Source organism: Chaetodon trifascialis, chromosome 9 (genome assembly GCF_039877785.1).
Source record: "Chaetodon trifascialis isolate fChaTrf1 chromosome 9, fChaTrf1.hap1, whole genome shotgun sequence".
NCBI classification, from domain to species: domain Eukaryota; kingdom Metazoa; phylum Chordata; class Actinopteri; order Chaetodontiformes; family Chaetodontidae; genus Chaetodon; species Chaetodon trifascialis.
Window position 1 is genome coordinate 25,943,770 of NC_092064.1, and position 27,725 is coordinate 25,971,494.

The 27,725-nt window shown below is 40.9% G+C and overlaps 1 protein-coding gene across 2 annotated transcripts in view; it reads right to left on the reverse strand.

Moving 5' to 3' along the window:
• Positions 1-27,725, reverse strand: part of LOC139336848 (rho GTPase-activating protein 42) — a 55,696-nt gene that overhangs the window by 23,940 nt on the left and 4,031 nt on the right. For both annotated transcript variants that reach the window (XM_070971121.1, XM_070971120.1), the window contains exons 2-3: positions 15,704-15,799; positions 12,656-12,717 (exon numbers count right to left, since the gene is read on the reverse strand). In XM_070971121.1, the coding sequence (XP_070827222.1) occupies positions 12,656-12,717; positions 15,704-15,799 (158 nt within the window). The remainder of the gene's footprint in view (positions 1-12,655; positions 12,718-15,703; positions 15,800-27,725) is intronic.

Sequence of the window (27,725 nt, forward strand, 5' to 3'; positions counted from 1 at the left end):
AATTCCAAATGTTTTCTGATGCCTAATCCTGTGTATGCGATCACCGTTCCCTTCATAACAGAGATCCATAGTTTCATCTATAGTGAGAAGTAAACTGGGATTTCAGATGTTATGAATCATCATTTTGTGCCATCACTATGTTTACATGCACAAAATATTCAGGTTTTCGTCCTTATTCAGAAAAAGGCAATATTCTTACTAAACTATTTACATGGCTAATAAAAATTAGCATTCCTCTAATATTCATGTTTACATAAAGCCGTGCGTACTCTGATTAACAAACACAGACTGCTCTTCCCTTCGTTCTACCACCTTCTTGAAAAGGTTGGTGTTGTGATATTTGTGCATATTTTATAATATTTCCATGTAGGTGTGTTTCTCCTTCTCACCAGGAATATGGCTTTTCTTTTGTGCATGCGTCTCTACCCCTGCTGTTGGCCAGGAGACACACAGAGCTGACCATAAACAGGCAAGAGGCTGTGTGTCTGTGGTAAAAACCCCATCAAGACGCATGTTTGGAAGGTGTTGTATACCTGAGTAAACTGACAGGTGCAATGTTGCATCATGTGCACTTGATTTATCCACAAATTGTGGACATGCTATGGACACATGAAACAAATAAACAAATAAACAGAAGTGAGTCAGCAAAGTGAAATCATGCTGAAATGATTCACTGATGAGTTTAAATTTGCCAAAAATGCCAATGCAAATGTAATAATGGATTTATTGACTGTTACATGTCATAATTAACATTTTTGGTTTTGGTAACTTACAGCCCTACAGTAGAAAGTGTAAGCTGGAAAAGAAGTGTGCGGACTGTGAGCCTCTGATGACACACGAGGTCACTTTCATCACGTGAACTGCAAGTTCATTTCCATATAAGAGGGCGTACACCGCGCATGCGAAGAAGACTTTAAAAGGTGATGAAGAAAATAATCAGCTGCTTGTTATAAATTTGAAAGTATGTAGAAATCACTTCACATACAACATGACCAAGCAAAACCTGCATCACAGGGCATCTCGAGATGGAGTTTAAAACGCTTTGGGAAGAGAGCGCATCTATGAGATAAACCAAGGGAATTTGGCTACCAGTGACGTGCCATTAGGAGCGCAGAGGACGTTTGGCGGTCATCAAATGTAGCTGTTATAATCCTCCAGTCATATCGAAGTCATCGTGTTATCTACTGTGTCAACAGGGAGAATTATACTACTCTGCCAGTGTGATAATGTCATTTCCTCTGTCTTATCTCCCACGCTTTCAGTCCAATTGAGCCTGCAGTATTACCGTGCTATAAATGTAGATTTCTAATACCATTGGCTTTTTTCACTCACGCAGCTGAATGGACAGGGCAATGAATACTACAGCACTATGAGCTTTTGAGATTATGGTTTAATATTTAGACTTGAACAACAGCAAAAAGAAAGATCATTCTTGTTCTTTTTTTGATTTTTATGGGCTTGTGGTCGAGTTGAATTATTACTGTTACATGAAACCTGACTGTGTACAACATCTGGATGTTTCTGGAGCATGATCAGCCTTAAATTTACACTCTGATATGGAATGAGAACAAATCTATGATCAGTTGTTCAAAAAACAAACAAACAGTGGAGCACATTATTAGCGCACATTAAACCAATGCAGAACATAAGCAGATGGTAATCAGCATGTCAAGATTTCAGATTAGTTTTGATTATTAATTTCCAATAAGATGATTGAGATATTCATACTTGAAAGAGGCCAATTTATTTAAAACTGAATGGATTATTTTCAAACTGGCATCGCGCCGAATGCCCTCGGCAACAGCCTCTCTAAACAGGATTAAATCCATATGAACGAGCACAGTGTGATGCTTGAAAGGATGCAATAGCGCTAAGCAATTTCATTACCAGATAGGGGGAGGAATGTCAATGTGCTGTGTCTCCCTTGCTTGTGCTCTTACCAGTTCAAATATCAAGTGGATCAAAGGTCTTGCTCTGAGGTTAATTTGCAGCGACAGATTAGAATGCCACCAAGGCCAGACCAAATCGTACAGTGCAAAGCGTACCCACTGAAATTTGCTTTTTGATACCTGCCAAAAAATATCTTTAGAATTTGTTTTAATGTGAATGTCTCTTCTAAATAGTTTGGAGACACAACTAATCCCCTCTGCTCCATTTATCTTTTTAATAAAATTATGGATATTACACCTGTTTTTACCCTTTTTTCCACAGCTTCCTCAACACATCCAGAAGATTCTGTGTGATGTTTTCTCTTCACAGTGTGCGAACATTGGCAGAACTCACACAGATGCCAACAGATAAGCTCTTGTTACACTATAGTACTCTGGATGTGTCCAATGTTCTTGGACAAACCCATGTTTGTTTTGTTTACATTATAAAGCATATTGTGTTTCTGTTCTTTCATGCCTGTAGGTTAGAACCACTGTAGCATTTAACTGTGAATCGCTCTGTCTCACTGGTTCCAGTATGTAAGTCTCTAACTGGGTAATAAATAACTTTTATAGACTTTTTGCCTGTCCTGTTTTGACAATGTCCTCACAACAAACAGGCAGCCGAAAGCCCGGCTTCTTCTCTGCAAATCAGCTGAATCTATATGAATAGCACAAACACAAATACGTACACACCAGTCCTGCCATTCTGCTGGTTGAAGAGGAGGCATAAAAGCCTCACGCTCACGATGTCACAACATTCAAGTGAAAAAGCTGTTGTTCTTTTTTTTGTTGTTGTTGTTGTTGTTTCGCAACTTCACTCTCACATACAATATCCAAGTGGATCCAGGCAGAGAGGAGTGTTCTGGAAAAAAGCAACTGGGCTGTGGCGAGTGGGTGTTTAATCAGTCTGTGTTTGCCAGCTCACATCTGCCAACTATGACAATTAAGTAAAAGCCTCTGACAGAAACAGGTCAAAAAGTCACTGACATTTTTACATCTGACGAGAAAAATATTATTTACATGTGATTTACATGAACCAACGACATTATGGTCCTAATATATCCCATCATTTTCTATACGTAGCCAGTTTAGTGCAGCCATGTTTATGGTACACTAATACATACAACTACATCATTAAGCAGGCTTTTGGCCAGTATTGACTGGTTTCAGTGTCTGTAGCTTTATATAACAGAAGCAGAAGGGATGAAGAGTCAAGGGGCGGCAAAACACGTTATTTAGCCTCTGCAGAGTTTTGTCAAAGTGTAAGTGTGACATTTATCAGGTAATTGATATCAGAACAGTAGAAAAACCATAAGTAAAATATACTGCAGGATTATCTTAAGGGTCGTGTAATTCTATCCACCTGTTTAAAATTAATCAAGAACATTCCCATGAATGTTGTCTTCTCACCTTGAGACCATAAAGAGGTCTACAGGCGATAAATATTAATTCACTGATTTAACTATGCACACTGAGAGTGGCCTTCAGTCTTGGCAATGATTATGCTTTCCTGTTAGGTCTTCACCTAAGTTTCACCGTCTCGTGTGAATGATCAACTAAAGCCTTTGAGATTGAAATGCAGCTGATTCAAATCTACGATTGTGTCAATGCATTAACTGCAAAATCCAGCAGTGAGACGTCCGTATGTGCAGCAGAGGAACGTTAATAAGTGCTGCTGCTAGAGCCTTTGAGCAGGACAACATGGGTGTGTTTTGTTATTGTGAAAAAGACCTGAGCATCGCACGTCTGCACGTCTTTGTCTTGAGCTGTATTACAGCTAATGATAGCCAGCAGTGTGACATAAAAATATCATCAGCACGGATGCCAATAACCACAATGACAGCAGCCACAACCAAAAGGAACTGGCCTAACTCATTAAAGCAGGTGTAAGCAAAGCCCCCACAACCTAATTAATGTGCTAAATGCATAATAAACATTATTGCCCTCATCATGATGACAGAATAAAACATCCCATTTCATAGAGACGGTGTGATATGACCTTTATTAACAGAGGGAGTGCAGCAGCCGTGTGCTTCAGTCACTTCTGTCTGCAGATTGTTTTGGAGGGAGGTGTGTGTGTGGTGGGGGGGTAACAATCTCATCGCAGAGCTAAATCTTTATCTGGTGCAGCGCTGGCACCTGCAGCGAGCTGGAAAGTCATCCTCCCCCAACTTTTATTAGCTATGAAATAAAAACAAACCTTCTACAGACAGAGGCACGGAGCAGTGTGAGAGTAGATGTGACACATTTGCCCAGCACATTTCATCGGAGAGTAAGCTGTTAAGCAAGGATATGAGGCAGCCGCTGAGATGGAGACAGTAGCTGGTGTGCCGGTCCCACGAGGGTTTTCTCGTGTTTGTTTTAAGTACAGTTCGGTTGCCTCTGATATATAGTAATGCTTCCTGATACCAGAGGTTGAGGCTGCTGCAGAGTAGTCATCTGTGTGTGTTTATTCTTGAGTATTAAACAGCTTTCTCCAAATGAGGAGCCATGATGAGCAAAAAGCCAATCTCTCCGTTTTTTTGTAGCACAGATTTGAGTTACAGTAGATTAAAGTTTCAAGCTTGAGTCTTGAAATTTTCCATTTTGTTTGTTTGTCAAACACAAAGCTGACTTTCCATTAGCAGAATCAGGAAACTTGTATTGTCTTTTTTGTAATCATAATCTATTCAATCAGAATTAGCTGAGGTCTCATGTTAGTCCATGTATCAAAATACCTCTCAATAAATTTGGGAATTCCAGTCCTGCGATTCTCAATTTCTCATAAAACTTCACACTTCGAGGTTTTGACACCTCGACTGCACTGCTTTGTAATCCTGTGTTTTTGTCAACAACAGTGCAGGCTTATTTTTTAGTTGTATAATAGTGAAACTTTTGTGATCATGAACAGATAAACTTGAAGCACATCACATTAAAGGTGTAATCAGCAGGGGGGGGGAATGACAGCAACTTGAAAGTGGCATCATTATTTACTCCTGATACCTGTGTGTCAAAACAGGAAGCTCTGCTGTCACTCAGGTGCGTGAGGGGGCCAGATTATGTGGAGGGTGCCTTTCAAAAAGTACTGCTGTCCTCACACTGCAGTCCCAGCGCACTGAAACTAAACATTTACAAGCCAAGCCGTCGTCATAAAAAATTCAATTGGATCCTAAAAAATGTGGCTGGCTGTCAGTGTGTTAGTAAAGCCGGCAGCCGGAGTTTACTGAGAACCCTGACTGAGCGAGATAATTTGTCTACTGAAGTAATATAGATATTTAAGTACCATATTTCATGCATTAATTAATGTATGCTGGATGAGGCTTCAGGCTGATGTATCGGATCATAAAAATTCTCCAGCGCCTGGCTCTGTGGGATCCAGTCCCTCCTTAGCACAGACGAGTGACAGGAAATACATTATGTCAGCAAACAGCTCTTCTCGTGACTGTCTTCGCTCTTCGTACTTTGCAAGAAACAGCTGTCTCCAGACTGACGGCTCACACCAGAAGAGAATATGCTTTCAATCAGACGAATATGTGACCTTGTTATACTGAAGTGACACATAACAAGCAGAAAGCGTAAAGACAGCAGGAGCAGCGGGAAGAAAAGGGATCACTGCAGTGCAGCATGGACGGGCATTAAAACAGTGACATTCATCAGCTCCTGTGAGATTTCTTCTCCTGGTCTGTCTCAGCCAACACGTGATTTAGAGATAGACCACGAACACGCCAAGTCAATATGGCTGGCATTGTTGAGAACTTGCCAGGGTTTGGTTTGCCAGAAAATTTACAGGATTGAAGCGGTTTTGTTCTGTGCCTGAGGTGTGTGTGACTTTTCACAATTGCATGAAAATTAAGTGAGAGCTCCACATGAATTAGACAGAGATACACTGAGAAAGGACAAACAGATAAAACCATTTTCTTTATCCTTCACTAAGCTGCTCCTAAAAGAAACCCAGTGAAACCACATTCACATAACAAACCTTAAATGTACGGTCCTGAATCTCATCAAAGGTAAAGAAAACATCTGTTCTTTTTGTATAAAGGTTACACATTTATGTTTTGTAAGGCTGAATTTCAGGTTACATCCACAAAAAAGCATTCATGGTTTATATATAATGTGCTGTATGTGTTGCAAAAGAAGCAGCCTCTGGTTAAATTCAATATTCTGAATTTCAGTATATGAATAAGCGTTATTGTGGTGAATAATGACATACACAGTGATATCTTGGCTCATGCTGACTGAGGTTCATTGTATCTGTGGTGTGGATAGCACAAAGGTTTGATACTGTCTGTTCCAAATACTTTTTCAGACTTTCATTAAACAAGCCACCATGGATGTTACTAAGAACAAAGACTGCCTTTCTTTCACACTGTTGTTTCAGGGTCAACAGGACATTCCTCAGTTCACAGGCCAGCACACAAGTTACCCACAGAGCGGAGTTACTGTACTGTTAAATTCTGAGAACACAGCAGCATCGTACGCCTCATGCCACGCAGACACAGACTTTATACCATTTGGTTTCAATTCTGTGGCAGAGGCAAATTATGTGCAATTGTACATGTTTAAAGGCTGCTGAAGAAATTGTAAACTAAAGGAAAACTCACAACAATGAGAAATAAATGTGGGGAAATTCAGCACTTAGGGGACTGTTGTTCATCTCATCGTGCAGCAGGAAAAGGAGAATGGAACCACATTACGTATCTTGCACATATTACAGAGAGAAAAATAAGGATGCTACAGATTATTGAATTTTTCCAAGCTCTATATGATCTGAGACACAGCTCTAAATCTCTCCTGCTTTCCCAGCTTGTTTTTTCTAATTCAAAACTTAAATGAGGAAAAATTAAACCCTAAATAGTGACTTCATATCATTCATATCTAGTGCATTGAACAGTTTCTCAGTTTGTCATGCATGACCAGGATCATTGAGCAACTTAAAGAGTCTTGTTCTACTTACTTACAAATAATTCAAATATGAACTAACAAGTAACTTTACAAGAGTAGCACAGGGCAGAGAAGGCACACCGTTTAGAAATGCTTCTAACCTGACACCACACATGCCATCTCTGACCTTTTTCTTTAAGAATTTAAAAACCTTTTTTTTTTTCCACGAATGTTCATGCATTCACGTCTTCATGTTCATTTTCCTTTTATTTCAACAACAACAGGAAAACACAATCTGTTTTCCACCAGAGCCATAAAAGGCTCCCTCCCAGGGGATTGTGATCATCACTTCAAAAGCCACAACATCAGGGCACTGCCCCTCCACCCCGAAATGCCATCCATGCTCAGCAGCGCTGAACCTTCTCAATCCATGCAGAACTTGAACCACTTTCACTCTTTTTATGCCGCTGAAAGGGTTATCAGCAGGGGAATTATAGCAGAAATCTTTTTAAAAAAGATAGTATTTGGGAAGTCTTCCAGCGGAATAACACACTCGGGTAGTTGGTAAGCCAATCATAAAGTGCACAAGTAAAAAGATTTCAGGCCTGGCCACCCGCCAAGCCAACAGACAATGAAACACTTCAAGCTTGACAATGCCTGCAGAAACCGGGCTACTGGTAAGAGTGTCTCCCATGCAGCAGACGCACCTTTGATATTCAGTATGCTAGTTAACATTCCACAAAGGACAGCGTGCTTGATTTGAGACATACAGGTTTCCTCCCCATCTGCTTTGAAATGTCTGGGTTTCAGGAACCCTTATCAGTCTGTGCCCTTCTATTTTTAGCTCACAGATTCAGTCCAGATGTGAAATGGGAGTAAGGGGGATGGGGGATCTGGGTTTTATGTCAGGGTCTGCCGCTGGAAGTTTACACCCACTCAGTGTGAGTGTTACAAGTTTCTTTTTACCAGTGCGTGGCTATGACGGCCACATCTGTCCGCTCCAATCTATTAACAGCAGCAAACCTAATAGAAATTAGAAACACCATCTGGCAGATATTGCGGTATAGCAGAGAGTCAAGTCTGAACTTCTATAATGCATAATATTTCCTTTTTTGAGCATAGAATACTTACCTTGTTAGAGAAGAAATCCAACATGTGGTGAACATGTGTTGGTTTAAGATAACCTAATTGAGTTCTGCAGACCAACTGCTTTCAAATTAGACAACGACCAGAAACCTTCTGGTCATCAGTGCCTTCCTCGCTTCCTCACCCAACCAGATGTGCACACTATGACAGCACTGATCTGGAAAACATTTTAGGAATTTCCTCTGTGCTCTCTCATGCGACAGCTCGTCGATGGTTTATTATAAAATAAAAAGGTGCTCAGTGCAGAGTGCTCTGACAAATAAGCTCTTCGTCTTTCATAACCTGAACAATATTTGAGCCAGTGACAGGCAGCTGAACGACAGAGGAATATGCTCACAATGGGCTTATGACTACTTTATGAGAACTACTCTATTCCCTTTGCATTTATCCTACACAAAGGTCACGATTAAAAGGTGGATCTGACACTGCTGCTGGTCACACCAAGTGGAGAATTTATGATGGCTTCATTACATCGTTTGGATAGAGAAAAAGATATCACCTGCCACCACCTGGTTTTAGTTGATAAACACAATTATACCACTTATCATTGTTCTTAGACACAAATTATGGGGTATGCAAACAGCTTTTAAGAGGGTTACCTCTGAATGTTTGCTAAGCTCAGGTATGAATATCTTATCAATATGAATTAAGTATTAAGTAAGCTCTGGGTCCTTTTAATGTTAGCAACATGTGGATTCAATCTGAAGACATCTGAAGCCTGCAGGTCGACTATATTCAATCCAAAATACTGCAGAACTTGATGTCCAATAAATTTCCAATAAGCTATTACAATATTTCAAAACTGAGTTTATTCCGATCAAAGTTAATGTCATACATGGGGTGAAATATTCCAAAAGAACAGATCTCAGGAAGCTTTTCAGCGGGTTAGCTTCCTTAGCTTTAGCTGGACAGCTGTAGCACAATGGACCACATCCTTATTCTGAGCAGCTCTTCCTCTTTGTTTTTCAGTGGTGAAGTTTGTCTCATTTCCAAACTCTATCTAATGTTCATCTTGACTCACAGCAGCAGGACAGAGATGGGCTACACATCTGGACAGTTTCTCATCTCCATTTTGATGGAAGTTTAAATTACTACGAGGAGATGAGGGCAACTGATGCAGTTTTGAATGCCGAGATGAGTTTATTTGTCCTAGACTACATAAAAGAACATTTTTTATTATTTATGATGGAGATCAAGTCATGCCATGGTGGCACTTTCGTGAAAACTGTGAGTGAGAGAGACAGCTCTGAGACATAGAAATACGCTTGGTGTCAGTCAGCTCCTGGCAACCTGCCTCATAATCAGACGTTGATATACGTTGCTTGTCTATATAAACGAGCTTGAAAATGGCAATTGTGCTTTTACACCTCCATTAGTAGGTTACAGTTCACGTATAGGAGCAGCAAAGAAAAAGGTTAGTTTCTCTTTAAAGTTAGCACCACCTCAGTATAATCATCTTGGAGACCTATATCAAAAAGTCGTTTTTCATATCATGGGGGTTTTAAAAATACTGCGTTTACACAGCATTAGTTACATCGCTGGCACTTGTATCCCAAGAGATTTAAAATACATGCAAAGTGGAGAATAAGCTTTACTTCCTGCATCACCAACACTAAAATCAACCAACAGCTCAAAGTGTGGGGATCAGAGCTGCTTTTCCTGAATATTCCCGTGATCTGATGAGACAGAAGACTGTTAGGTGAGGAGACAAGAGATGATGCAAAAAGGGCGTCTTTCCAGCAAGTAGAGAAGGATACAGTATGTGAGGGAGACTGAGTGTGCTATGAATAAGTTTTGTTACTGCATCCTATAACCTCTGTGACTAGTCATAGCTGCTTTGATTTATTACGTTTATTTCCATTACTTCGTAATCGTGCATGCTGTTGTCGTCTTACGGTTTTCGTCCTACTCAGCTGTGGTGTTATTTCATTTCTGTTATCCACTTCAGCTGCCTGTCTGCTGTCATCTTGATTTGTTTTTGTTTCTTTGCACCATTTGAAATTAGACTTTTTTCTTTTTTATCAACCTACAAACACCTGCATGAATATGGATTTGTTTCTATTATTTAAGCAAACAAATGCTGTGAACACACCAAGCTGCGAGGCGCTCTCAGCTCACGGTGCCGTCCAGATTTCTGACCCCAAAAACATGCACACAATCTCCTTCGTGCCATGCACTCAAGTACAAAACTCAATGTTCCCAAATCTGCCCTGATCATCCCCAGCAACCATCAAATGACCACCCCTACACCATACAGACAGAGTCACAGACATATGCCAGAGCCTAGTTTGAGGCACCAGCGACAGCGAGAGCCATTCAGCCCTGTGTCACACTGTGTTAACTGGCGAGTGTGTCATCGTGTTTTTGCATTCAGGACGAATGTGTTATATTCCACAACACTCTCACAGAAACGTTTCCTTTCCTTTGCTATTTTCTACTACATGACACAGCAGTGACTAAATGAAAACCCCCGTGAATCCAAACACTAGTTTTCAGGTGTGTCTCTCTAATTAAAAACATTTTTCTGGCCGGGATTTGATTGGAGCAGAAACAGTGACAGCACTGTCTTGTGATTGAAATTAACTGAAACTTGGAAAAGCATTAACAGCTTGAGCAGCATTCAAGAAGACAATGTGTCACACAAACACGTCTTCAAACAAGTCGCTCGCAAATTGTTTGTTTCTTCAGGAGGACTCACCAACGTGCACCGACTGAGCTTAACAGCAAAATAACAGCATCGCATTCACAACAACTCTCTACTATCTACTGCACTCAATGCATCCAAGATACATTTGTTTACTCTGATATGATATTCCTAAAAACTGAAAACTACTTTGTCAAAGTCCTTTTACATGGTCTGGAGTCCTTCATTCTATCCTGATGTTTCATATCCATAAGGTCAACGTAAGGTAACTTACACTGTTTGCTGTATTTCATGCTGCAGACTATGCACACAAACACCAGGATCGACTCAAGTATAAGTATGCACACAAACAGGCAATTCTGACTTATTGTAATATGCATTTTGAATACTTCAGACACAGAAAGAGATGGAGATATTATAGAAAAATATTAATTGAATGGAAAGCAAATGTCTGCATAAAGTATTTTCAAGCTCTGTGTCGTGGTTAAATTAGCCGGATATCAGTTCAGACTGACTGGGGTGTTACAGGCCATTCATCATCTACAGCAATTAAATAATTTACAAGGATCAGAGCTCTGCAAAAAAACCCTCCTCTCTACAGGCGATATGAATTTATGAACGGTGCCTTTATGCTTGTCAAATTGATTAAGAGGACACAATATTCCACAAAGCTTCATGGCCTGCACAGAGGTGACCAACAACTTCAAAGGGCAGCTCTTCCCAACATAAAATTTCAATTTAAAATGTCAGGAGGGAAATGCTCACATTTCAAGTCACATACATTTGAGGCTTTATACCAGCATCTACAGGGCAACCCTGTGTTTTAGCAGCTGCTTCTGTAGTTCCTCTGGTCAAACAGAGGTGCAGTATCTGTGCATCCATACAGAAATGATGCACTGTGTGAGAGCTCTAGCAGTTTCATCACATTATTCTGATGTCCTTAAAATTACCTGTAAGTCCCATCTGTGCTCCCCATTTACAGTGTTGCTCCAAAATAAATCCAGCTGGTGTCAAAAACTCACCCCCTGAAAAAAGTGGCTGTAAAAACTTTCCTGGAGAGCAGAGTCCCAATGAAAATGTCTCAGGTAGCAAAACCTATGACTGCAAACCTGCAGCTGATCTCATTTGCATATCAGACTTGGTAAATCAGATGCACAGCAGAAGAATGTGGCCTAAAGCAATTCCTGCCTTCAGGCACCTCTCAGTCCCACCCTATAAAAATGTCTACAAATGCTTAGTGTAGGCTCGGGCTGACATCTTCTGATTGGTTGGCCGATATGCTCTTGTACGGCCAAATCCTCATTGGTCAGATAATGGCTGGTGGTATCTAGTCTACACGTACATGGGTAGTTTTAAAAGCATAGCTTTTTCAAAAATGCAGTTTTAGGTCCATGAAAACAGAAGTAAGTCATGTCCTTGCCATGTGATTGGACCTCTAGCCTTTTTTCAGGCTTCTGATTGGCCAGTGTGGCTGTGAAGGAGAACGAAGCAGGAAAAACCCAGTTTTAAGTACTATGTGTACATGTGGACGAGGCAAGAGAGAGACGGCTACATCAGAGCCAAAGCAGCACATTATAAATGAAATCATTTTATCAGCAATAATAAAAACAAACAAGAGCAACATGAATATTTTATCGACCAATCTGCTCGTTGAAGAGCAGGAAGAATTTCTGTTGACCAGGATTTTCTTTGGTTAGCTACAGCCTGAGCGCAGAGCCAGGTCAACTCTGCATACACACAGCAACACAGTGATGAAGCAAAGAAATCTGTGCAGTGAAGGTGGTAAGAGAGCAAGTCAAAAGATGTCAAAACAAAGTGCAGGAGTGTTTTTGAAGCTTTTGAAACTAAAATAAGTGAACAAGAAAATAAACATCACAAGTCCTCCATGTTCTGATGCAGTGTGTACATCCTGAATATCCTGTTTTTCTCTTCCAGCTCCGCCTGGTTATCATCACAGAGTTTTAAAGCCAGGCAAGCATGTGTTCTTCCTCCTGTTTCTTCCTTTCATTTCATACATTTACACAAAATCATCTGTAAAAAGAAAATCAAATTATCAAAATTGAATTCTTACCAAGCGTCTCCTTTCTTCTTCAACAGTGTTCAACAGCTGGGAGAACTCCTTGAATGACTGAGCTGAAATACACAGAAAGATCATTTCCAGAATGCCACATTAAAGGTGAAATACTGCATGTTTGTCAAATAAATGCATCGACATGTATGGCACCCCATGCACAATATGTTTACCATTGAGCGAGTTCACAGTGATCCACCGTGCGGCTATATTCAGATGATAAAAAGGGATTTTTTTTAACATAGTGGCTAAGTTGTTAAACATCAGATGTTCCTGGCTCCCCACAAGCACTGTAGCATGGTGCTAAAATGTTTATTTGCACTGCAGCTTCAGAGCTTTCAGTGCAGCACATTTTAGAACCTAATAAAATCATGCAGCTGTCCAATTTAAAACCAAGACTAGCAGTAAAAAACAATACTTCAACTGAATGGAACCCACTGATTGCTTCCCTTTATTTTCTTTCCCTGCTAGGCTTTACTATATGTTGTCACAGCGTACGTACATAGAGACTGATGTGGCAGAGATATGTTCATGCCATCTGGGCTTTACTCCAGTTGCTTATATTAGATTCTGCAGGGCCAGATGAATTCAGAGTACAATACATCGAATCTTATCTGCCAGAGAATTGTGCCTTGATAGCTTCACAGCTTCATTAAATAGAAGGCCAGATACAGTGTGGCCTCTATTGGTCAGCCCCTGTGTCACCCCGTGTCTAGCCATTTAGCAGCGGTCGAGCTGCTCTGCTTGCCAGCACAGTAACATCATTATCGGCAGCGACAGCCTGGCATGGGGACACATGCATCATCTTAGACACTTTGGTCCATTTACACACCAAAGCTTTTAAAGACCAGGGAGCAATGATTTTGTGCCAGTGATCCTGCAGGCTGGCCTCCTATTAATGCCACTAGCTCCTTTATCAAGAGCACAAACCTCTCAGGGGGTAAAGGGCACAGCTGGAGTCGTTGATGGGACAAGATTAGACTCCAAAGAAAGGAAATGGGAGTCAAAGCGAGGTTACAGCTTGCATATCATTCACTGGTAAATGGTGGAAAGGCAATAGACCAAATGAATCACTGAATGGAATAAAATTTACTACCTCAAGAGCAGAGGAAGAAGGAAGATGAGCAAATATGAAAATAAAGAGAGAAATTTTCCATATATTTGCATTTTTTCTGCATAATATAAGATGATTTTTATATTTCTGGTCAATTTCAAAGGTTTAAATGTTGCATTTCTGCTTGATGTTTAACTTTCTGGATCTAGATCTCATCAGACTTGTTCCACCCTGAAGGCTCTGAACAGCTCCTGGAGACTAAAGGATTGACCTTCTGAGAGAAGGGCACCTAACTTTTCTAAAAATTTAAATTTCTATGGCCACATCAATCTTTTGGCCCCATTGATTCCTAGATAACTGGCGTGGAAAGTGAATGTCACTGCAGGAAGTCATAGAGTGGAATCAATAAAAGGTCAGGTGAACCCGTCTGGCAGCACATACAGGATCCCGATGTTATGTGGGGAAGTTGGGAGCATCAAAGTGAACTATACCGATACTGCATCAAGATCATGTCTGGCATTCACGCAAGGGTCTAGCTATGTCAGTCAGAAAGCTCAGTTTCATTGATGACTAGAGTGATTCCAACAGGCTGTCTGATTTTTTTTTCTCAAATAATAATCATGGCCTTTTCTCTCCGAGATGGTGGGTGAACACAGAGTTTCAGGAAATCATTTCTCTTTCAGAACATATTGAACATTTGAACCCTTCTGACACACAAAATAACACAGTCCAATTAAGGGCTAAGAAATGGTGTGTTGAAGATGCGAAGAATTTAAAATCATGCACAGTGTTTCCACAGTGTTAAGTTATTTTACGAATATAATTTCATTATTTTATTTGTGTTGCATCCACAGTAGTCTTGATGAAAGGCCTCCCAAGTGAATTTACCATTGTCTGTATTACAGAGTCTGTAAAGTGCTTCCAGACAAGCGCCTGTGGCTCTGCTGTTCACGCCGCAGGGACGGCCAAACCACTGGCTTCTGCTGCGCCAGTGATTTGCACTGTAAATACACAGCAGGTCCAGCTACATAACAGGTGGGCAGCTAAAATATCCATTGTTCAATCTGCGATCAACACGGCTCTTGATTGAAGGCCAGGGTAACGGTGCATTGCCTCAAATTAAGGCGTGCTTGATGCTAATGAGGCTTGGATTTGGGTGTGGATTTTTCCAATAAGCGTAATTGGTTTCCTGCACCCCTGCCTATCATATAGATGCTGCAGCTTTGGGAGAAAAAAAGGGAAGAATGACTATTCATTTCGTATTCAGATGAACATTACCGCCTCCTGTAGAGTAGGTCGATATCCAGTCTAGCCCTCACAGATGGACAGTAATTCAGCAGTGTCCAGCTCCACGGAGCGGAGGACTCAAGCTGAGGATAATGAGCAGTGCAAAAAAAGAAGAGGAAGAAGAGGCCAGACTGGGAGTCCTGCCCATTAGAGCCAGAGAGGCCCACTGCACAGCTGCTTTCATATTCCTGTCGCAGGCTGGGAGGTTCGCACCTCTATTAATCTCTGACACTGATCACAATTAGTCCCTTTGATCTCTTATAGGCTTGAAAAGATACAGGGGAAGCATCATAAGCAAATCAATGGCATTAATTATACATGCATTGCAGACAACTTTAAGATCTATACCCAAAGCCAAATCCCATTCCGAGAATTTGCAGAGTATGCTTAATTTAGTCTGAAAACAGTTCCCACTGACTCTGATAAAGCCTCATCCTTTTTTTTAGAACTACTTTCACTGACGTAAAATTGCTCAAATATAATAGCATATTTTCAGCACTTGGCCCTTAGCCAGAGGACATTAGCTCTTATGATATGAGTAAGTACTGCTGTGTTCGAGTGTCTCCCAGTAGAATCCTTACGGAAATGTCAGGAAAGGTTCGTATTGAGGTGACAATGTGACTAATTAGGAGGAGCAGAGAGGGAAGACGATGCAAGACTGCAAAAAGAGAGATGTGCCCTCCTGCGCTCGGCCGAACTGAACTTACCAATGTTCACCTCGTCATCCGTCTCTGCGTCACCTATGCACTCAAACTGGAACTCCTGCAGGGACTGGGAGAACTTCTGGACGGCAGCAGAAAGATCTGCAAAATCAGAGGGTCTGAATCAAACATTGAAGACGCATGAATACAGTTCTGTGTATGTACAGCAGACAGGAAACCTGATGGCGCCTCAGTCAGCTATCGCCATCCATGAACTACTTACTGTAAGTGACATGGAGACTGATAATGTCACTAATGCCTCAGAAGTCAGATTTGCCTTTGAATCACAAAACATGCCTTCGATTATTGACGAGTTGGCAGCAGCATGTTTAGCAAGATAAAGCAGAAGATCCAAGCCAAATATTATGTCACACTTTATCACCAGTGTACATATAGATTTGGATGACTTCTACCTAAGTGGTACTTTCAGTATACATGTAGCACCGGGACTTTCAGAGACCTTTGCTTGACAACTTCTGGGAGCAGAATAGCAAAAGACTGCACGTCTATGATCTGCTGACTGTCCAATCCATGACTGACTCCAATATCTGCTTTATTTACTTTATAACTTGTCCACTGATCATAATACCGGAATCTGTCCAAAAATTCAGCCCCGCTAAGCTGCCTAACCTTTGTGTCAAAAATGATGCAAATCCATAGAAAAATTCCACCTTTGGATACTCTCACACAGCTCGATATGAATTTATGATATTTACTGAATTCCAGGAATCTAGCTGTGATAAAATGCCGTTCTAATTCTTCCAGAGTGACATCTGACAACCTACAGAGATGAGGCTTTGGTTTTTGTGCATTCCAGCTTTCCACCTGAGAAAAAGTGAGTCCTGCCTTTTATTCAAACATTCGCTGGTGATGTCGGTGGAAAAAACGGATTTTTCCGATAGTGAATTTACTTTTCATGACACTAGATACTTTAACGATCCTACAGGACTATGTAATAGTGATATGGTGCATATATTTCAACTTTGTTCAGCAGAAACTGTTTACCCATGAGCCTTAGCAGTCATTGCTGTGGAGACGAAGCCCCTCAAGGTTAAAATCAGTCCAGACATATTCACAAAGCTACACTGTGGCAAGTAACTGCACTGAAGCTGCTGAATTGATCCAAATATGATCCAGAATTAGGAAGAGAATCGATTGAACCTCTGCTTAACCTCTGCTTTCACCCTGCTGCTAAACCCCTGGGAGTCATCACTGACTTCTCATTTCCATGTACGTGGTTGTACCTTTGACTTACCAGCAATGAGGCAGAACCGGCAGCGCGGAGCAGTTGCTCATTGTTCCTACTGATGAGTCAAATAGAGTATTACATGTTCATTCAAGAATTAGAGGCGCTTTCACATCCACTCACATGATAAAGAAAAAAAAAGCCTAGTTTTTCATTTCCTGAACCCTTCTCGCCAAACAAAACACCCGAACCCTCCCACTTCTCTATTATCCACCGACGAAAGAAAAACAACAAAATGGGCCCATAAATGTCGGGTACGTCACAATGACCTGCACTCACCAGTTTTTGCCTTTTCTCTCAGCTTAAAAACCTTAGTTATCATGATAAAAGCGTATCTAATGTTGTGTTAGTATTCAGGTTTTAGTTGATTGATGTGCTTGATTGATTTTTTTTATAGTTGAAGTGCAATGGTAATTGTCTCAGTGTGAACATTTTTGGAGAATTTGTGCAGAGTGTCAAAAGCTTAAACTCCCCAATTAGGCAACATCAAGGCACAACTGCTGAACAACTGATTTCTGTGCTGAAATAACAGCATGAAATAAAATAAAATCTCTGAGTCTGGGTCTCTTTTTTAATCATTGAACACATTTGTATGATGGCATAGATTCTGAGTCACGATGGGGAGAAATGTTCTCCAGCCACTATACAAAAGTCAAAAATACACACCCCTCAGAGTGTAAAATGAAATCTGGTTTGTATCTTTAATATGACTCATAAATGCGTGAAAACGTGGCTCCATGAAAGATTCAGCATACGTATCCAGTGATCGGCATGTTAGAGATCAGGCACAGACGTGGAGAGAGGATCTGATTTCAGTCAGATTCACAAGAAAGTGTGAACATGTTGGGAGGAAAAGCAATTAAGCCGCTTTTTAACTCAGGGGGCTAACTGCAGTGCTGACCTGCGAATAGCTGACAGAGAGCATGAATCACTTGTAATTTTATTTTATTTTTTATTATGCAACTGAATATGAATTTGTTTCATACCCCAGTTACATAAAGGTTAGTGTGTGGGTCTGCTGTGTTAGCACTGCCAGTATATTCTTGCTGAGGTGAAAGTAACCTATGTTTACAAGTACTTTAAAGAGTGGGATGAAGCTTTAGCACGTAATGGAGGCTTTTAACATTTCATAATTCAGCTGAATTTATAATTACAAGCAAAACAAGATGGAGATTCTAAGATACTCTGACATTTTAGCTGTCAGCCCACACAGTTTGAAACTGCACATTTTTTTCTCAAATGCACTGTTGACAGTGACTCACTAATTGCCTCTCTCCTTCCTTCTCACGTCTCTCTCATGTCTTTACTTCAAAGAACCGTGAACTTAACAGATTCTTGCCTGGAAAGTAAGAAAATGCAAACCGTAATACACACTGTAGACACTCAAACGTACATGCTGTGTTCGTACCATAGAAGCAGAAACGGAGGTTGAGCTTCTTATAAATTGTACTTTGAAAGTCTGAATCAAAAGTGCAGCAGCTCCCTTGCAGGGGTTGTTTTGTAGCTTGTGCATACTGTATGGAAATGTACAGTAACACATGCTTTTTATACTGTATTCATATTCTGCTGGAGCCTCTGATTTAGCCTTTAAGAAGGATCCCAGACATCACTGTATTTACTACAGCAACAGCAGAATGCTTTCTATTAAAGCGCAGTTAATACTAGCACTCAACTAAACATGAAGTTTTTTAATGAATAAAAAAAGCTAGCTGTGATTTAACTGATATTTCATTGATTATTTCTATCATCTTAGTGGCTGAAAGTTCTAAAATGACTCACCTTCACATTTCCAGTTGTTTGAGTTTACATTTCATAGAACTTGTTTGTCTGATGTAATGTTTGACAGCTCACAGTGGACACTGTTGAAACCTATACAGCTCCTACTGTGACAACAATAGTTCATCTAACAGGCATCCCAAAATACAAACTGACCTTAAAAACCCCCGAAAATCAATGTTTTCATCTCCACAGGAACACAGACTGCTTGGAAAGCCTGATACAAAAGAGTCATGTGATTTTTGTCATTGAGCGCCGTTTTCTTTACATAACAGTGAGCAGTGTTGGGAAAGTTCACTTTCTACATGAACTAGTTCAAGGTTCAGTTCACAAATTTAAAATGAACTAGTTCAGTTCATAATTCAAAATTTTGAAATAAGTTCATCGTTCCAAAAATGAACTAGTTCTTAGTTCTTTTGTTCCACATGTTGCTGCGAGCTATTACTTTTCAAAATTACTGACACAGCCCATACAGAACCACACCGTAACCGTGTGTTTTCGCCTGGAAGGCTCTATAGAAATCTGGCACCCTATTGAACGAAGTTAAACTGAGAGCGTGCCGTTCACAGATAGCAGAATGAACGAGTTCACAGTAACGTTCATCAGGCAGTAATACAGTACGTTCAGTTCATGTTCGCCCAAAATACGAACGAGTTCATGAACTATCGTTCAATGAACGCATTCAGGCACAACACTGACAGTAAACACTGTTAGATTGCATTTTAGTGTATTTTAGTTCTATGTGGGAGCAGAGTACCAACACTTTTACTCAATGAGACCGAAGGTTGAAAGGCTCTTAAAGACATCTACACTGTTTGAATGAGCATGTCTGACCAGCTGTCACTGCTGCCGAGGCTGCCCTGAATGCCACTGAGTGGAACTTTTCCACATGATGTATTGTGCCCGCGATGTGGTCCTATCACTCCTGCTTTGACTATAAAGCTGCTGATTTGAGATCAATACCTAGCTGCAGTTGTCTGTATGAGCTCACAGGACCATCAATAACAGACCATCTTTTAGCTCTGACACTGAGACACGGCCCGGCCTCTAAAAACAAACTTGTGTTGCTGTCAGCTGAGTGCACATTTGTTTATAGCCACTAAAAAGAAAATGGGTGCACATGAAAGAAAAACTATTGTGAAATCAGCATGATCTCTGCTTCCTTTGTAATACTCTTTAAGTAACCCAGAAGTGGAACAGGACTCAGTAACAAAATACTACACTACCCATAAGGGTTAGGTACTTCACTCCAGGTCACATGGGACAGCCTGTACAGTAACATGTATTATCATCACTATCACAGTGTTCAAGCTCACAGTTCACTCTGGGCACATGTGCACAGCTGCCACTTGCTGCTGCCGCCTTTAAATTCTGCACCGTAAGAAGAGAAAGAAAACCATATTTGCAGGTGAGGTGACTGACAGAGCTGATTTTAAGTAATAATAACACGTCTGGGCATGTAAAAAACAAAAATGGGAATATGTAACAGATGATTTACACACTGCTGCATTTAACACAGTCACTGTGATTCTTTTTTTCAGACAGCTGGCTCCATGAACAAAAACAATGAATTTCAGCACTGAGTTTTAACTTTCATGTGTTTAACTGTTGGTTGATGTGAATGACACCCATTCTAAAGCAGAGGTGAAGGAAATAGGTTGCCCACATGATGAGACACCCTGTTGCTGCCACTCCTCAATGTGAACATACGAATGAATAAATATTTAACATATTTTAATTAGGGCAATGCTCAAGAAACACCTGGCACAACAGTTCTGTGTTTATTTTCTCCTTATATGCATTATTTACTAAGTTTGGGAATCACCACAAATGATTTTGGACCTCTGCTCATTAGTGGCCACTGTAGAAAATATTTCTCAAGCACTTACAAAGAAACCAGCTCACTTAAAGAAGCAAGATAAATGGAAAGTGAATCAGTGTAAAGGAAGATAAATGGACAGCATACATTTTTTAACCTTAGGCAAGCAGTAAAGGTAGAATCAGTGTAACACATTCCAGGCTGTCCATTTAAAGTTTAACTGGAAACAATGCAGACGAAGACCCTCTGCTTTCAGGGTGTTTTATTAGTTTAAACACCGGTGCTTACTGCTGGCATCCTCTGTCCAAATATCCACGTCAACTGATGAATTAAGTTTTTATTCATCAGCTTTTCAATTGAGCAAAGTGCTGTTGTGTAGCTTCCAAGGCTAAATTTGATTTTTGGCAGGCCAGTTGTTTTGGGAATAACACACTGTGTCTCAACAATGCTGTAACCAAATCAAATTATAAGTGACAGAGCAAGTCTGCAAATGCAAATAAAAAGTCCATTAAGTACTCTAGTTTCCATGTTTATGGTGCTCTATACAGGGACGCACAGCAGAGCACGCGAGATAAGCTCCCACTCTGGAGGAAAGGGAGGAAACAAGTACCAAAAATCAGAAATAAAAAGGCACCTTTGTTGGGTGTAAAGGAGGTAGAGACTTCACGCTTTCCCAGATATTTCACCCTACTCCTCTGAATCTCCTCTGACAAAAGCAGGAATTATATCACTTTGTGGTGGGGGTGAAAAAGAGCTGCGCTGTGCAGGGGAGTAATAAAAGGAAAGAAGCGTAACTTTGATGAGGTCTGAATCTGAAGATGCTATTTACCACATGAAGTGTAACACTGGAAGAAGAAAAGGAAGAACTATCGCAGCACAAGAAACATCAGTTAAAAAAAGGAAAATGACCTATTTTTGAAATTTTGACTCATTAATACCACCTTAAAATAGCACCTACTAATTTTACTACAGCAAGCAAACATTTTACCTTCCCCTGCATGCCATTTTCCTAACACTGTATTTGACCTAATGATGCTGCATGTCAGACAGAACCACAGTCATGGCATACCGTCAGACAAGACATGACTGGATGGAGCTGCTATCCCAGTTAGTGGCCAGTGTGAGAGATGTGAGAGAAGACTATGGCTGTCAGTCACCATACAGCAAAGCCCCCTGGGAACGCCCTTTATCCCGTCTCCAGGGCAACCACATACTACCGATTTCCAGCTGCTGACAACCTACTGACAAAAGCGCAGGAAACTCTGCAGTTTCCTCACAAACAGCTGAAGTGCACGCATACCTCAGAAGCAATTAAGACATGAATTTTTCTTTCATGTACGCAGATACCTAATGAGATATGGCTGTAGTAAAGCTTTACTACACCATCTATTCACTCTGGCTTCAATGTACAATCATGTAACAAATCAAAATAACATATTTATATATATCATCAAACTTGGTACCACAAATAAAAAATGCAACGGCACTGCAAAAATATCAGCATGCAGTATCACAGAACATTGCCTCCCCCTAAACTGACTTAACTACATAATAACACCTTGTAGGATTAAATATTTCAAAGGATAGAAAATACACAAATCTTTGCCCAACAGGACCTCGAATAACAGAACTTCAGTACCTCAGAAAGCAACTCCGAATACAAACAGACAGCGTTTGCTTTTAATTGCTTCATGTTTCAATGCAATGTGAGAAAATTCCTCCTAGGAAACCAACGCATTTGGACTAAATTAGTAGAAGGGCATTGGCCATAAAACCTGTTTAACTGCTGAATAAATAATTTAAATTGCCTCAAAAATCACATCACCAAAGATGAGACAAGCTGCACTAACAATGAAGCTTAAAATAAACCAATAGCAAAGTGACAAGCATGCTCATATTCAGCTACAGTAACGCCAAGGTCCTCCAAGTTTATTTTGTCTACCCCCAACAGACAGACACACACTTATAGCTGCAAGCTTCTAAAATATGGCACCATCAGTGGACTGCATTCCCAGCACTCTGTGTGATGTGAGTGACATATTCATCACAGCACTAATTACTAAGCAGCATCCTTGTTGTGCTTTCCCTCCTCTGAATATACTTAGGGCTTTTAATGTGCCTTCACACAAATTAGCAGTGGAAATCTTTTTAAAACCTGAAGTCATGGGCATGAATGTGTCCCATTAAAACTCAACAATCTGCACAATAAAGAATCCATCTTCAGTTCTTGCTTAATAGCTACGTATTTGCACTTCCCCTCAAATGTCTCTGGATGCAAGCGAGGTATCTTCTGTTAAATATTTGCCACGGGTCTTTGTCTTTTATCGAGGCAAACAAAAACAAAAAACAATACCCTTCTTTTGTGGAGACAGTAGATCGGCATTGCAGTGAGAAACACCACAGGCAATTTATCCTGTCAGCGAGACACAGCTGATTTCAGATGAGAAGGTCTTCAAAGGGGAACACTTCTATGCACCCAGCTTAACGAGAGATGGGGAGATCTCTTTGATGCAACAGTAGGGTGCATTGTGCCACTTTGATTCCATTTGGAGAGATTGTAACAGGGGAGTGCCCCTTCAGGTAAGGCCTCTTCCACCCACTTACTATTACGTTCGCCTGTCAGTTGCCCAGCGGGGGGGGTGAGAATAGCTGTGTGAGGAGAGCCGACCAGACGGGCCCTCACACTCCTGGAGCATACCGAACGTTTCCCACCGCCAACTGCTGCCTGAAACAAAGCCTTATCTAATAACACCACACTCGCTGCTGTGAAACCGGCAGTAACTTTAAGTGGCAGTTGGTCAACTTGCAAACTAACTAAAACATGAACAAAAGAGACTACAGAGCACGTTCTTGGAGGTGCTGTGATATAGCGCACAGTAAGCAGCTGAAAAAAAAAAAACATGGCGGTGATGCTGATTAACAGCTTTTCAGCTCTTTCCAAAAGTTAGAGAGGAAATTTGGGATGGCGTAAGGACAGGTTCGGGTTTGACATTAGTATTAGTATTAGTTATTTTGATGGACTAGACAGAACCAGTAATCAAAAACGACTTGTTTACAGCAATCTGCATTATGTGTTGGATGCTTAATTAAATCAACTAATCTAAATATGTAACAATGCCCTGGTCACTGATCAGAACATGACGGGGGAAACACACCTTTGATATTCACCTATCCCTGCAGAACACACAGTTCAAATTACACCAGCACTGTTTTCATCTATCTAAATTGTTGAAAACAATAGAGGAGATGAAAGTCACTGACCTGGTTCTTTGATATGAGGCTGATGCAAGGCTACAGCCTGTTCTTAAGCTTTAAAGAAAAAGATCAGAGTTATTAGCCCTGCAATTCTGTTGGAATGAAAAAAGCCAGCCCAGCCAGCCTCCACCATTTATCACTAAGTCTAGAGCCTTTAGACCAGGTTGAGAGATTTTCTTTCAGAAGACACACAGACAATACATCTGACACAACTTCTGACAAAGATGGACTCCTCTCTGAAAGAAGAAGCACTCAGAAAAAATAAGCAGAATTTCACATTTATAGTAACAGCTGGCATTCACAATCAGATTTTTAAAAAGAGAGTCCTTCTTTTGCTTATCAAGGCAAGTACGATCAGGTAAGAGCAGGCTTCAAAATCAATCTTTGTGAAAGACAATTAACAAAAGAGGTGTGCAAAACTAATTTAAACCCCCTCATTGTTCACACAACACTTTCTGATAAAACTTGGCAACCCATGACGCTAGACGCTTGAGAGTTTCCAATGTGCCATCCAAAGTCTGAGTTTAGCATCTGCGTAGGCTAAAGCAACATGCAAATCCACCATCTTTTACCACACCATTATCGGGCTCGTCGCAAGAATGAATCACGCGCTCATAACGTCAGCCAGCCACGTATGGATGAGTTGCTTTTAAACAGTTAACAAACACAATGTGTTTCCAGCAAAACTGCTGCAAGATAATGTAGCTAAGTCCTGCAGTAGTCCTGTCATCCTAATACTAGCATTGCATACAGCATTTAACTCAAGTGAAAGGAATACACACTCAATAGTCCTTGCTTTCATCACCCCTTAATAATACTGAGCCATTTGGTGACTTTCGATTGCCTGCAAAACACAGCATTTCATCTACATTGAGGAAAAAAAGACAAAAACACACATACAGTAAATAATGCAACAATAAACATGTCCAGTTGAAGAGAATGGGTGAATTATTAATGCTGTGGAAGACAAAAACAGAAGCACATCCTTATCCTTTTCAGTCTGAAGATGCAACAAAAGCACTGGCGTGCAATGCCAGGTGACAGTAAGCATGAGAATGGTGTGCTCGGGGTGACAATCACGGTGACTGACAGAGTAACAACAGAGTACTTCAGAAGAGACCTCAATCTGGAGCCCAACACATTTCCCTGCGCAGTCTGAGGGGAAACAGCTTTTAGGAATACAACGTCTAATCCTTTTATCAAAATCTGTCCACAAAAACACCCGAGTCCCTTGCAGTGCTGCATGAGCTGTGCTTACAGCTTCGCTCAGCTTTATTGCTAAACAAGTCACATAATGATCTCTTGTATTTCATTTCCATTACACGAGTTCAAATTCATCAAAGTAGTCAAAGCAGCAGCAATACATTATAAAAGGTATAATCCTGCAACACGCTGCTGGTTTGACAGTCACAGTCCAACGGACACACACAGAAAAAACACAGACAGACAGACACACACACACACACACACACACACACACACACACACACACACACACACACACACACACACACACACACACACACACACACACACACACACACACACACACACACACACACCAAAGCAGAATGATGTCCGGCCAAATGCTGTCTGAGGGAGGATGGGGGATGGTTATACAAGCATGTTTACAGGACATTTCCTGTGGCTGAGCCTTGGGAGCATCATCTGTCCTCAGACAAACAAACACTCAGAGTTTCTGAAGCTGAAAGCTTTTGTGACATCACTTAAAAAAAAAAAAGCCTACATGCCATGTCTTCATTTTATAAAGTTACATTCACTAATTATAGCTATATTACTTGGCATAAATTATGCAGGCACAGTTGGAACAAGTAAAGATGCTGTTTACAGACTTGCTAAATACTGTAATTTTTATAATAACAACAGCCATGCGTGTCAGCCATTCATTACTGCATGTATCCCAGGGAGGACGCATCAGTCTGTAGCCGGTGAACAGGCGTGGGCATGGAGTGGTGGCAGAGACACGCAGTCAGCTAACGTAATAATGGGCTGTCTCCTTGTTTAGACTGAGCTAATCTGGCTGCACTTATAACAGCTTATGAAAATTAAATGCTTACTCGTGAATCTTTGCAAAAACCAGCACTCTTTTAGAAAGTTTTTAATAACAACTGTGACGAGACCAGGCAACTTTTAAATGCACCTTCAAGTGGAAACCCACCCGAGCATTTCCAAGTGGCATTACCGTTGGCGCCGCTGTAAAAGACAACTGAATCCCTTTCCGTTTCCAAAAACTACCAACAACACAGGATACACAGCATTGCTTTATGCAAAACAAGTAACTGCAGCAGGGGTTGCATGACTGAACCACCAGTCAGATCGTACCTGGTGGCAGACAAAACAGCATACTGAAGGCGAAATTTACAGGGAATCAGTCTAAATGCTGATGACGCCATTGTCCTGTTGCCACGGCATTGACTTCATAATGATACGTTAAAGCAGAAAACCTGTCCATTGCCAGTTTTAAGTTTTGTAGGACGGTTAGCTCCAGGCCGAAACAGCAGATAACTGGTGGCAGTGGTGCACAGTTTCCTAATCTATGCGCACCACCAGGAACAAGCAGCAGGTCCATTGATTTATGATTGAAGGACACAAGCCGTCGTCCTCGGGCTGTTCAAGTCTGAGCGGGTCTCTGAGGACTCCCTTGCTTCACGGGGACCAGCTACAGGCCTTCAGTACACAGTATTTTACCATGTTTTTCACACACATTTGGATGGAGCCTCCTGAAAGGATGGTGTAAAGCCTGTCCTCTGGAGCGAGAGACACTCTGTATCGTAGCCACTCTCAGGACACAAGCTCTTACACAAGCTAAGTTTAGGAGACAGTTCAGTGTGACAAAATAGGTAAACAAGTGGTTGTTTAAAAATATAAAACATCTAATAAGTAAAACAGTCTGGGAGCCGGCCAGTCAATCCACGGTTAAAAGGATTTACAGTACATGACAGGTGGTGAGGAAGAGGACGGGGAGCGGGATGCCCATGGCGCTCTCACAAAACACGGTGAGGTGTTCTGATGTAGAAAAATAATGGATGAGGCACTGGGTGAATGCCTGCTACTTTGTGTGTGTGTGTGTGTGTGTGTGTGTGTGTATATATATATATATATATATATATGGGGTAGCACAAAACAGATATATTATACCCTGTTAGACTATTTTAACACCTTTGACACCTGCCAGCCAATCAGAAAGAAGTACTTTCCGTAGCAAAGGTAAACAGTCGTCATGTTGCTTTCTTGCAGAATTAGATGAGAAGAGATACCACGTCCATGCCTGTACAGTAAATATGAAACCACAAACCAGCGGCTTGTCAGCTTATCTTAGCATACACTGAGACAAAATCCGCCAACCACGACCTCTAAAGCTCCAAAATTAACATCCTTTTTCTTGTTTATCAGTAAAAAAAAAAGTAAAAAAAAACACAACTTGTGGATTTATGCGGCGTTACGTGTTGGGCTATTTCGTGTCGAGGCACAGTCACTTCCTGGAGTTTTGTCATCCCTGTGAGGTTGCCAGGCAGATTTTAGGAAGTTGACCATGTGACTAAGAAACAGTCGTGCATATAAACCCATGTTTCACCACAACTTGACATTTTTTTGTTTTTAAAGCACTTCCACATTTGCTTCATTTAGTCATTTAGACTGTTGCTTGGTCTCAAAAAAAAAACAAAACAACAACTTTCTGCTTAGTTTCAGCTGAGCTGATGAAACACAGGTGTGCTATCTCACATTCTTCGCATCCATTGTTGTCCACATATTCTCACCATTTTAACGTTTCCAGATACATTTGGGTCGTGTACTGAACTCATGAAGATCCCTCTTTTTAGCAAGCCAGAAAATTCCCTCAACAAAAAGAGCTGGCTTTTTCAGCTCCCAAACGGACCGGGTCATCATTCGCTTAAAAGACTCGTTCACAA